Here is a 12,541-nt window from a genome sequence, read left to right on the forward strand (position 1 = left end):
TCAGGCTGTTGTAGACAGTGATAACGTCTCCTGAGCCTCCTTTTCTCCTGTCCAGACAGCCCCAGCTGCCTTAGCCACTCCTCGCAGGACTTGTGTTCTGGACCCTTTCACTTGCCCTGTTGCTCTTCTGTGGAGACACTCCAGCCCCACAATGTCTTTCCTGAACTGAGGGGCCCAGAACTGGACACAGAACTCCAGGTGTGGCCTCACCAGTGGGAGTACAGAGCAATGATGCCTTCCTGGTCCTGCTGGCCACACTACTGCTGATAAAGGCCAGGATGCCATTGACCTTCCTGGACACCTGAGCACAAGCTGGCTCATATTCAACTGCTGTCAGCCAGCACTCCCAGGTTTTTTAACACCAGTCAGGTCTCCAGCTACTCTGCTTCCAGTCTGTAGCACTGCATGGGGCTGTCGTGACTTGGTCTTGTTGAACCTTATACCATTAACCTTGGTTCATTGATCCAGTCAAGAACCCTTAGCAGAGCCTTCCTGCCCAACGTGGTGTCATCTGCCAGCTGACTGAGGGGACACTCAATCCCCTTGCCCAGATTGTCAGTGAGGATGTTCAGCAGAGCTATCTTCAACACTGAGCCCTGGGCTGCCAGCTGGTGTAACTCTGTTCATAAGCACTGTGGCCCCAACCATCCAGTCAGTTTATACCCAGCAAAGAGTACACTCATCCACAGCATGAGAAGCCAGTTTCTCCAAGAGAATGCTATGAGAAAAGGTGTCAAAAGCTTTACTAAAGTCCATGTAGACAACATCCACAGGATGTGGAGGATGTGCCTTTCATAAACCCATGCTGGCTGGGCCAAGATGGCCTCTGACCACCACGTCTGTCACTAATCCTTGTCTGTTCACAAACAGCAGGTCCAGTGGGGCACCAGCCCTTGTTGTCTCCCTCATCCTTACTGTGTCAGGAAATTGTCCTCTAGGAACCTCCTGGACTGTTTCCTCTCTGTTGTGTTCTATTTCCAGCAGACATCTTGTAAGTTGAAATCCCTTATGAGAGGAACGGCCTATGATTGTGAGAATTCTGCTAGCTGCTTATAGAATATTTCATCTGCCTCTTTGTCTTGGTGGTCTGTAGTAGGATTTCCATCAGGATTTTCTTTTTACTCTGGGCACTGTGATAATTTTGAAAATGCTCACTCTCCCTTTAAAGAGTAAGTGTAGTGCTTTGTTCTACTCTGCATCAGTACCGCTGTTTATTTACGCAAACCTATTATATGGTATGTATCCATATAGCTCCAGAACCATTACACTGGAGGAACTGCTATATGACTCTCTTTGTGGGCTGTTTTGGTGTCTTGTAACATCAGAAAAACTTTCTTTTGTTTTTTAAATATCTGCCAGCAGAGAGAGAACAGTACAAAGGAAGTACAAACAGTGCAGATCATGTCAAGGGTGCGAACCAGGCACGACAGATAAAAGTTCACATCATCTTAAGTACACTCGTAACTCTGTGTGAGAAAGAATTGCCTTTGGTTTTCAAACCACTGACACTGATATTGTGTACTCTTGAGCCGTTGTTTTTATGTCTTTGTTTCCTCTTCATCTTGGGTTTTGTTTTGTCTGTATGCTATCCTACTAATGATTCACTCTGAGCAACCAACCACATCCCTTAACTCGTTTCAAACAAACAGTGAAACTATTTGATTCAGATTTTTTGAAGTCCTCTCCCAGCAGTGTTGCAGTACGAGTAGTGAACATGTGTAAAAATATAAGAGAGAAAATAACCTTTTGAGACATTTTGTTTGTTTGTTAACATTAGAAATGTCTTCAGCTCAGAGTAGATATTCAGGTTGTTTGAGTAATGGCTGTGACTTCTCAGGGTCTGTAAGAGGGAAAGTGGTAGATTACTGCAACACAAGCTGCTTGGAAAGTATCCAGTAAAAACTTGAACCTCTTCCAGGAAAATAGGCTTTGAATGTGCTGACTATAACAAGAGAGCATTCAAAGCTAATTTGTTAGTGGGTTTGTTATCACATTTTACTTAAAAGTTGATCTCTTAAGATGTGTTGGGAAAAGAATTAAGCTAAGCATCAACATTTAGAATGGTGGTTCTAAAAATTACTGTTGCTCAGATAAAAACCTTCAGCAAATCTTTTTTACCTATTTATGTACATGTGACTTTGGAGTTATTTTATTCCTTGCTCTACATAGCCTAGAAGAATATACAGAAAAGAAAATACCATTAGTAGCAGCCAGATGTTATCTTTATTTGACGTGTGTTAATGTGTTTTGAAAGCTTTACTTCAGTTTTTACTACTCAGCTGATTTAAATTACCATCTTCCTAAACTTATTACTAAAAAGAATGCAGTCTTCTTTTTTGGCTTCTTTCTGATTGCTGTGCTTACCCTGTGCTCTTATATTTTGTGCGTGTGTTGAATGCTCCTTAAAAACATTGCAATCTATTTTGTAATTCCATTGGGTGTATTTCTTGCTAGTAACTGTTGATGTTTTTATCTTCAAATAATTCTGGAAAATTTACAGCATCATAAAGTCTGCCTTTCCAAGTTTTCACCTATTATGCATTAATGCTGAAGATGTATGCTTGACTTTACGCATCCTGTAGTCAACTGTGATGGGATTGTCTGAAGTTAACCACATGCTACACATGCTAGGAGTTCATAAATAACATGACCAAATATAAAAAATTACAGAGAAGATGGAGAAGGGGAAAAGAAGGCATTACAGCAACTTCAAAAAATTATGTTGTTGCTCAGCTGGCTCATTTTCAGGCTTTCCTTGCAAGTTTTTAAATTGTGTCAGGTTTTATGATCTAAATTCATGCTACAGGCAGAAACAAGTGTGAACTTTCTTCCCTAGTGGAATATTTCTTTGTGTGGAGAGTAACTATCTCCATACTTACTTCTCCACAACTTTGGCATTTTGATGACTAGAGGAGATCACCCTTTTTTACCACTTGGTAGCATTAATCTCATGCCCAGTGGGCTGAGGAATTGCCCATTATTCTATAACTTTCCATTTAAAGAAATAGCTGCATGTAGGCCACCTGATGCTCACCAGTGATGTCCATAAGCAATGGAAAAACAAAAGTCAAGCTGTCATTGTAGGTATTTGAATACAGTAATAGGAAATGACAGAGATGTCACTTCATCTTTACCTTCTTGACTAAGCCTGTTAGCAAACAGCGTTATTAATTATGTGATTATATACTTTTATTTCCTTTTCCACTTATATATTTTGAGAGCAAAAGCCTACCCAGTGTGTTTCACTTGAATTTGCTTCCTTTCTGGTTTTGGACCAGTGCCTCATTTTTGGTGTTCAGCATTGCTCCTTATATTGGAGGAGGTCATAGTCTCTCCCATGCCAATGCAGTCCTAGTCCACGATCCTCCTTCTGTTGTTGAAGTTTTACTCTCACCCCATCTAACAGTATGCAGCAGTATTATCCTTGTGTGGCATAGGATGTGGTGCTATGCTGAAATTTTGGGTGTTAGCTTAGACTTACTTTGCAGTCTAGTTTTCATACCAAAGCATTTTCTTTCTGCTGTTACAAAGTGACTTAATGACACTAAAATTCTGCTGTATCAGTGAATGACAGTCACTCCTGAGGCCATGTTCTTACCAGATTTCAGGTTCCCATTACTTCTAATGGAATAACTTGGTCTCTTCAGAAAAGTTCTCTATGGCAGGAAGGCTCTGGGTTTGCTTTTTTAATTCTCCACTCTCTGCAGTTATTTTCAGAGCTCTCTGCAATTCAACTTGCAGTGAAAACACTTCGATTCTTGGGCAAGAGGGACTGGCGCAGTCCAGCTGTTCTGGGTGATCTCAAGCTGCTAGACTACTACTCTTAAAGACCATATTATGTCTGAGTCATTAATGATATTCATTACATCCAGGCTTCAGTCTGTGCTGTTGTCTTGCTGAGCTATGTAGAGAGATTCCTATCAAAGAGAAGTAAAAAATGGTATTACATTCACAGTGTGGTTTTCTTCCAGCTCTTTGGAAACCATCCTATGTCAATAGAGGAGGTCATATAATGCAAATTGGGAAGGTCAGTAGGCAGATCTGTATGGACTGTACAGTAGAGTGTAATGAGTGTTCCTCTTCAGTTGACAGTATAGTAGTTAACAAGGGGAAAGCTCACTGTTGATATTCTCAGGCTCTTCTCAAAGTCTTTACTTTAAGCCACTGGCAGATTCAGACAGAAATCTTCATACTGTGGTTTACAGCACATTAACAAATAGGAATAGGAAGTTCCTTGTTCAAAACCAGGTAGCAGAACACAGATATTCCATTCATCCCTTTTCTTTTGCTCATTCTTCTCCTCCCTCCCCAAGTCAGGCATGCCAGATTGTTGTAAGGCAGCCCCATTCAAACCCTGAAGCTAAACAATACACTATTTTCTCTTGCTTTGTTTCATTGTAGTTAATTTAATATTCTGAAGAATGAAGCATACTGCCATAAGAGCATCAAGCAAGCAAAAAGGGTTTGATACGTTCTACAAGAAGGAACACCTGCTGGAATGATATGGGTTTGCAAGCAGGAAAAAGATTTACCCTTTCCTTCTTCTTCCACTTGGAAGAAAGTTCTTTTTGGGTTTTTGTTTGTTTGGTTTTGATTTTGGTGTCTGCCTCCCACCCTCTTCTGTATTTTTATTCCCCCATAGCTTTCTTGTAGATCATTGACCTATTTTCTCTAGTACTGGTCTGCATTAGATGATGTGTGCATGCCACTGCCAGTCTGATTCCACTGCATGAGGTTTATTTCCAAGCAGTAGAGAAGGATCTGTACTTTCAGGGTGGGGTGTCGAGGGAGCTATGTGTAAAGTGTGCTGCAAGGATTATCTAGTGTGCTGTGACTTGCATCCTTTTACTTTCAGCTCACTCTTATATAAGTAAGTCTTAGAAGTTTAAAGTGGAATGGTTTTATGCAAAGCAAGTTAAGTTTTTGTTTCTTCTAAAGTCCAGTGTACAGACATGCAGGTGGGAGAGAACAATCCTAGAAGACTTAGGATTTGATTATCCTGAGCAGTAACTGCTTGAAAATGAAAAGAAAATTCCAGGGGTAAACTGTCTTTTCTGTGAACACAAATTAGTTGGATGGTTGGTGTGTAAGCCTTAGACCTGAACAGATTTCTCTTGGGGTATATTTAACTAAACTTTTTCACCTGTTTGGTTTTTGTTGTTGATTTGTCAGGGGGTTTTTCCGCTGCCTTTCCAACAAATAGCAACAGTCTATCTACCCTACATTGGTTAGTATAGCACAGGGCTTGATGCAGCCCTGGTTGAGGTCAAGCACTCCGATTCGAGCCTCTCAAGGGCTTTCTCTATGTGTTGCCAGTGTACTGGTAAAAATGACTTTAAACTCTTGTCAGTGCAGTTACTGGTGCATGCATCACAGTCCCACTCAAATAAACCTGTCACAACACAGAGTCAGCAGCTAGAGAAGAGTACAAGGGCAGGCCTCTAGCTTTTCATTCGAGCATCACTAAACGTGCACAGAGTGCCCAATTATTTCAGCATTATTGAGCAAGCCTACAGGAGGACCCAAGCCTTGCTACATTAGATTTTCTTTAGTAATTTGCTCAAGTACCGCTGAGGACACTTAAAGGGCTTAAAACGGTGGCTGCAACCAGTTTCCTTTTCTGGATTGTTAATTCAGGTTTTCTCTTTCAAATTAACTTTCACTGCATGCTGTGCAGTAGCACTGGGAGAACTGTTTAACACTAATTTTCTCAATTTTCAGCTTTTTTTTTCATTATATAACTGTTTTGCAGTTACATATGTTTTGATTAGATGTGTACATGGTGCGTTTCTACTAGAAAGAGAAAAGCATAATACTTCTGTCAAAAAAAAAAAAAATCACCAAAATGGTAACATTAATTTGCTTTCTTTTTTTTGTTTTTTAATTTTTGTTGTCGTTGTTTTCCAGTTCAGTCTGAGTTTTACCAAATATGTTGTGTCCAAACATCTGGACATTTTTAAGGCGCCAGGATGTTTGTGAGCACTGATATCTTGGATTGATCAGATGCATTGACTGATCTGATCAGTCACGGTTGATGTAGGTGATCAATTAAACAATCCCCAGCTCCCTGAACAAATTCAATATCTGGGTTTTGTTTTTCACAGCAGCAACAACTCCAAGCCCAGCACTTGTCACATGGACATGGTCTTCCTGTGCCGCTCACTCCGCACCCCTCGGGCTTGCAGCCTCCCGCCATCCCACCCATTGGCAGCAGTGCTGGTCTCCTGGCACTCTCCAGTGCGCTGGGGGGGCAGTCCCACCTCCCAATTAAAGACGAGAAGAAGCACCATGATAATGATCACCAAAGAGGTAGGCACTGCCAGAGGAGTGTTTGGCTTTGGTTTCCTTCTTTTTTTAAATTCTCCTGTTTAAAGCAAGCAAAGGTGGGGAGGGAGGAGCAATTTTTAGGAGAGTTCCTAGCTAATTACTTTAGTGTTTATTATCTAGCAGTAGCCAGAAATTGTCTTCAAATGCTACAAATCCAGTTTTATAAATCTGGCTGTACCACATTAATAATTAACTGTACAGAAAAGTTAACATCTGTGCAATATATTATTTAACAGACATCAGGATTCTTTCTTTGGAGTATGATAAATGTATAATTTTATGTAAACTAACTAGTATTTTTCTCTTTCTTTCTTTCCCCACATGCCCATCCCCTGCCACTATATCTCCCCTTCCTTACATATGGGGGCTGCTCTGCCTGCAGACAGAGACTCCATCAAGGTAGGATTCCATTTCGTAGGTGTAAAGGGTAGCTCGACAGAGCTGTGTGAACACTGCATTCTTCGGAAGTGTGGCACAGAGTGGTGGAAAAAGTCACAAACTGGAACTGGATTGTGATGCTTGTGTTGATTGGCAGCACCCTGCATAGCCTGTATGTCACATTTAGGCAACGGCTGGTAGTGGGGCAGCTAGGATTGCAGGCAACATGCTGACCAGGGAATTTACTGAAACAGCATTGAGGCCATTCTTGGGTGGAAAGAAAGGTCTGCCCAGGGTCTGTATCCAAGCTTTTGAGACAGAAAGAATAAGCCAGTAGTCTAAAGTCATTTGGATGCTGTATACTGTAATTCTGATATTTCCTTATAATGCAGTTGAGGAAGGAGAGCTCTGTTGCTCACAGGGGGAGACACGGGGTGCTGCCTGCTGTCCTGTAGTTGGAGTGGAGTGAGCTGCCCTTCCCTCTACCCTGATGAACGTGGTACTGAAGCTTGCACTGAGGAATATGCCTTCCTTTTCCAAAAATTAATTTGCAGGTTCTGAGTGACTCTGCAGCATATCTGTATCCCGTGTAAGGTGATGTTCATAAGTAGATGTAATAACATCCCTTGCAGCTTGTATAATTTTGAGCATTCAGTAATACAAGTATGATTCAGTAACATACATTTTTTTTCATACTGATGGCCATCAGAGTCTTTCAGGGACTCCTGAGGTTTTAATGCTGCAGATGGAGAGATGTCCTGTCCTCTTCCTTGATGGGTGTGCTCTCCTAGTTTGCGCAGTTTTCAGAAACACAAGATCAAGCCTTATTAGGTGCTGCTGAGTGTGAAAAGAAAGATACACTTCTCTTAGAAATGGCAAGACCTGTGCCAACCTTATGGAGCACTTAGAAACAGTTTTTCAAGTTTCTAGTGGTGCTTTTTTTAGGAAGATATAATGTATTCTTAGGGTTGGGGAAGTGATGGAAGAGATGTTCACAGCATGAGTCTAGTGTGCATTAGACAAGATCAGCAGGATCTTGTCAGGCAGATATTACTAGTGTTCCCTTTATGGTGTTGGGAGAAGCATGGTTCTGGGCACAGGTTTTGTCCCCACTAGAGACCTGTCCATCCAGTGCTGAGACAAGAGCTGACACCTTGGTTCTTCGGCAACTACAGGTGGGGATGTGTCCCACAGCCTATCCCAGCACACCCATTCTGCCGCTGGCACTCCTGACATGTCCCAGCCAAGCGCAACTGAGCCAATAGTTGTCAGTTTTGCTGTTACACACATGGCTCTGCATAACAACCAGGAGCTGACAGAAACTGTCAGTTTTCACTGTGAGCAGCAAAGGCACTGAAGCTGTCTATCTGCTGACGTAAGACAATGGCGTGTTGGATTTCACTTCAGCCTCTTTGTCATGAGGGCTGGAAACTGCTAATGCTGCTTAATGCAATAAGGTGGGAGAAAACCCAGTCTTCACTGTGAGCAGATAAGTTTAGTCCATTTTCCTTTTTCTGCACTCAAACTCACAAATGCAAGTGGAGGAGATACCGAACTGTGAGAGCACAAACCCATGTGGTTTCTTGAGTAAGTTTGCTTATCTATATAGTTGAAACCATGATGATTTCATTCAAGAAAGTGACTGAGGGGAATTGCTTATATATGCCATTCACTGTTTCTGAACAATATATGCTAGTCATGTTTCTGTAACATTTGTGAGGTGTTGGGGTGTTTATGCTGGCATGGATATTAGGGTGAGCATTTGTACTGAAAAGGCTGATTTTTTCTGAGGTTGATTCGAAGTGCTATTACTCATACAGCTTCCAGAAGGAATGAAGGGCATCTACTTTGTGCAGTTTACTTTGAAATGATAAGTAGATGTTTGTCTTGCACGATGCTCAGGTTGTGAATTGGCTTGTGTGTCAGCATTATGGGGCTTACTGCCAGCTTTGCAAGGTGAAATAGTTTGCTAATTTCCTTAAATGTTTTCAGTGATGCCCAGAGTAGCAGTTAGTTGCTTGTTCAATCGATCCCTCCTCCCTTAAGTGGTTCCCGGTTAAGAGAGGCTTTTTATGATTGTCTGCCATGTGACTTGAGACAGTTTTTGTCAGCCAGAACCAGCTGGAGTCTGTGTGCTTGTATGAAATAATTTATTCATGAAGGATAATGCTCCTTAACATTTAACAGGTGATGAACGTGACATAAATTTCCTTCTTCCTTTTAATTTTTCCCTTTCCTCTTCCAATGTGCAAACAGGCAGGTTCTGGTACTCTAAATAGTAAGTAATTTTTGGCCATCTGTCAAAAGGAAATTTCAATACAAATTTAAATTAATGATGCCTGAAATTTTTTATAGCTCCTCTAAAAGCCTCTAATGTGCAGAAAATTCTGAATCTGCTGGTAGCAATTAGTGTAGCATGTAATGAGGATATGGGCAATGTTACACAGCCCCAGTGTAACGTTTTGATATGGTAGCAAAATTTTGATTTATATAAGGTTGTGCCTGGGTTTAATTGTGAGAGACACTTTAAAGTGTTTTCTTGCTGATATAGATTATTAAGCAGGGTGGATTTTAAAATAGCTCATGAAGTGTAAATTTACGCTTTAGTGTGCAATTCAGATAACAAAGGTAGAGTATCCATTTCTACAAAGAAAGGAATTTGGAATGACCCATTTCTTGCCACTACTTAGAGTGTTTTGGATTTGCTGAGCAGTTTTCTTACTGAAACTTGCTGTCTCTAGCTGTGCTGCTCCTGACTCTCCTCTTAGCTCAGGCCAGGGAAAAGGCAGTTTGCCTCACTGTACCAGACATGTTATGCCTGATCCTGCCCAGCACCTCCCCTGACTGAGTGCTTCACTGCTGAAACTGAGTAGTCACCTTCAGATAACATGAGACTGTCCAGGAGCTGTTCCTAAATAATAGATCAGCATTGACACAGCAAGCTCTGTGTAGAAGGGCAGCTTTGGGAGCTCTTTGATTTCTTCTTGGATCCAGTCCTCCAAATTCTTTGCAAAGTTTGAGGTATGGGAAAATTCTAAATGCAGTAAACTGGGTCATGGGAGTGCTCTTTGTGCAGTGGCAAGGCTGTGGAGCGGACAAAAGGAAGGGAAGGGTGGCATGTGCCAGGGCTGTGCTCAAAGTGCAGCCCTGACTTAAGGGCTCTGAAGGAAGATAATGTGTTTAGACAGAAAGACAAACAGCTCTGCAGTTAACCGCACAGCTTTTCATGGAAGACTTGGTGTGTCTCCTTTTAAAAGCCATTAAACTTCTTTTTTTAAAAGAGGAAAAAAAAAAAAAAAAGGAAAAATATTATTATTTTAAGTGGATTCTTTCTTGCAAATTGCGCTTGCACAGATTTTTTTCCACCTCCTCTGAGAACTCTTGGTGCAGCCCCAGTATAATCTCTGGGACAAATGTGGCAAGTTTCTCTTGTGCTTAACAAAGTTCCTCTTCTAATTCATTCCCTTTGGAGAAGCTGTGGAAACATCATGTGTAAAAAAGCTCCACCTGACAGAAAGTGGTGGAGTGCTGGCACTCTCTTCCCATAACTCTCAGTGCAGCAAATGGAATGAAGGAGCTCCCAGATGCTGGTGCTGGGCTGTGTGCCTGCCAGAGGTAGCCTGGATGTCCCTGAGCAGATTGTTCAAGAACCTCAGAGTCTCCTGTAACATGTGGATTCACACACAGGATCCAACATGTGTAAATTTTTATCACTTCTAATGTAGATCTCTTGTTCTTTATATGCCTGTTGTGCATTGCCTTTCTTTTGGGGTTGGTTGGTTTGTTTCTTCGGGTTGTTTTTTGGTTGTTGGGTTTTTTTCCTTTATCTGATTTTAAAATTATTTGGGGCAGAGACTATGCCTATAGTAAGACTTGCCAAGGTAATGAAACCCTTTTTCATTTTGATCTGTTTCAGTAGTAACAAGTGCCAATAATTGAAAATTGCAGTCTTGTGACAGAAATAAAAGAGCTAGTTTGAGATTCCTCTGGGGGAAAAAAAAGAATTTTAGAAGAAAAGATATGAAATAATGCATCAAATGGAGCTTTGGGGTGGATTTCTGGCCAATATGCTGGTGAACTGGGAGAAGTCTGTCAGGGCAAATTGAGGTGAATTTAGAAATAAAATTACTTTTGCCTTAATCTGTGCGAAAGCTAATAATTACACATGTGGGCGATACAGGGAAAGTGGATGGATGTGATTCGCACATTGCATTTACATTTGTGGTAGCAGGTGCTCCAGTGCTTCTCAAGCTTTTAGCCACTATTAAGTGTTTATACCTCTTTCCGTTTAGTTGTGAGTAGGCTGCTTACTCCTGAATCTGTGAGTAACTTGATGCTTGGAGGAGTTGTGTGTGAATGCACTTCTGGAAAGTACAAGATACTTTAAAAGAAAAATCCCCCAACATATAATGTAAGACTTCTGGATATTACCAAATGTAATTTATGTTGCTGACTTTGTTCTTCTGCTGATAGAGGAACACCACATTAGCTCCTGTTATGTATTCTCTGGACTTTGCCCTAATTATCAGATTTCTTTTAAATGGGACTTCCTCTAGAGGCATGAGTGTCCTGCCAAATGTCTCTGCATTGTGTCTATTAAACAAGCCAAAAAAATGTGGTTACCTGTTACAAACTGGAAGAAATTTGCAGAATTTATTTCTTGATCATTTTGTTATTTGGCCAATTAATCACCATTCAGCTAAAAAGCACTTGACAGGCTTGTTAAAATCCAGACATTTCGGACTCATATCATGGATTCTGTTTGTAACTTTTGCTGTTCAGGAATGAAGCATTGCGTGTATTTTGCTTTCTCTTATGATGGAGCAGTGGTTTTAAACAGAGCGGATTTGAACTACACTGCTCTGCAAGAGGTGTGTTTTTGATGTTCCTGGGTGTTTTGGGGGGTAGCATTACCAAATAATAATGAGTAACTTCTGTTGGCTTCTGATACAGTAATTTTTTCAGTATTAATTGATATCTGCCTCTGGGCGTGTAAGCTGTGCTGAATGTAACAGGTGCCCTAATTCCAGAAAATGTGTTGTAATTGTTTGTTTGTGGAACAGATGAATAAATATCTGTGGGGCATAGCTGGTCCTCAGGTGGTGAACGTGAGTGGATTAATGATGTGATTGGGTGAGACATGCTTGTTTGTTGCAGTCTCATCCAGTAACTGTCTGCTGAAGCAGAACAAATATTAATTAGCAAGGTCCTGTTTGTTGTCTCAGTCTATCTTAAAGAGCTGATTTTTTGGCACTGCTTTTTTTTCTTAATAACCTTTTCATGGCTAAACTTGTAGTATGTGATTCAAGCCCTTGTAGTATGTGATTTTTAAAAGGAACATGAAACTAAACCTCAGGTGTGTATCTCCCTGCTGTGTTTTTTTCTTCTTTTCTCCTCCCCACCCCAACTGAGTTTTAAATTTCTTTCATTCATGCAGTATCACATCTTTAGTCTTTTTCAGGAGGTCATCTGCGAAGTTTAATTTAGTGTAGAGTACTCATGTTCATATAAAAGTGACAGCATATATTCTGGCATCAAAGAATTAGCTGCTTCTGCTAGTTTTGATGGCTTCACCTCTTTTACCCAATAGCTTTCTAACCACTTCTGTCTATTAATGGCACGCTGTCCTCTTTTCTTACATCTTTCTGCACATTACCACAGGGTGATTTTTACTCAGCAGTGTACCCACATTTGGTCAAATTCCCATAGTGCATCCCACTGTCAAACTTTTATATTGCCACTTGGTGATTTAGGGTAACTCAAATATTCTCTCTACAGATGCTCTCTTCACCCAGAAGGCAAATACATACATGGGCTGTAATTTCTAACCTGAGCA

The 12,541-nt window shown here is 41.0% G+C and overlaps 1 protein-coding gene across 4 annotated transcripts in view; it reads left to right on the top strand.

Annotated features, from left to right (window-relative positions):
* Positions 1 to 12,541, top strand: part of LOC121355756 (transducin-like enhancer protein 4) — a 98,239-nt gene that overhangs the window by 48,452 nt on the left and 37,246 nt on the right. For 3 of the 4 annotated variants that reach the window (XM_041471437.1, XM_041471435.1, XM_041471438.1), the window contains 2 exons: positions 6,105 to 6,309; positions 6,710 to 6,726. In XM_041471437.1, the coding sequence (XP_041327371.1) occupies positions 6,105 to 6,309; positions 6,710 to 6,726 (222 nt within the window). The remainder of the gene's footprint in view (positions 1 to 6,104; positions 6,310 to 6,709; positions 6,727 to 12,541) is intronic. The other variant, XM_041471436.1, reaches the window with a different exon arrangement.

This window comes from Pyrgilauda ruficollis, unplaced genomic scaffold (assembly GCF_017590135.1).
Source record: "Pyrgilauda ruficollis isolate IOZ18807 unplaced genomic scaffold, ASM1759013v1 scaffold269, whole genome shotgun sequence".
In the NCBI taxonomy this organism is placed as follows: Eukaryota; Metazoa; Chordata; class Aves; order Passeriformes; family Passeridae; genus Pyrgilauda; species Pyrgilauda ruficollis.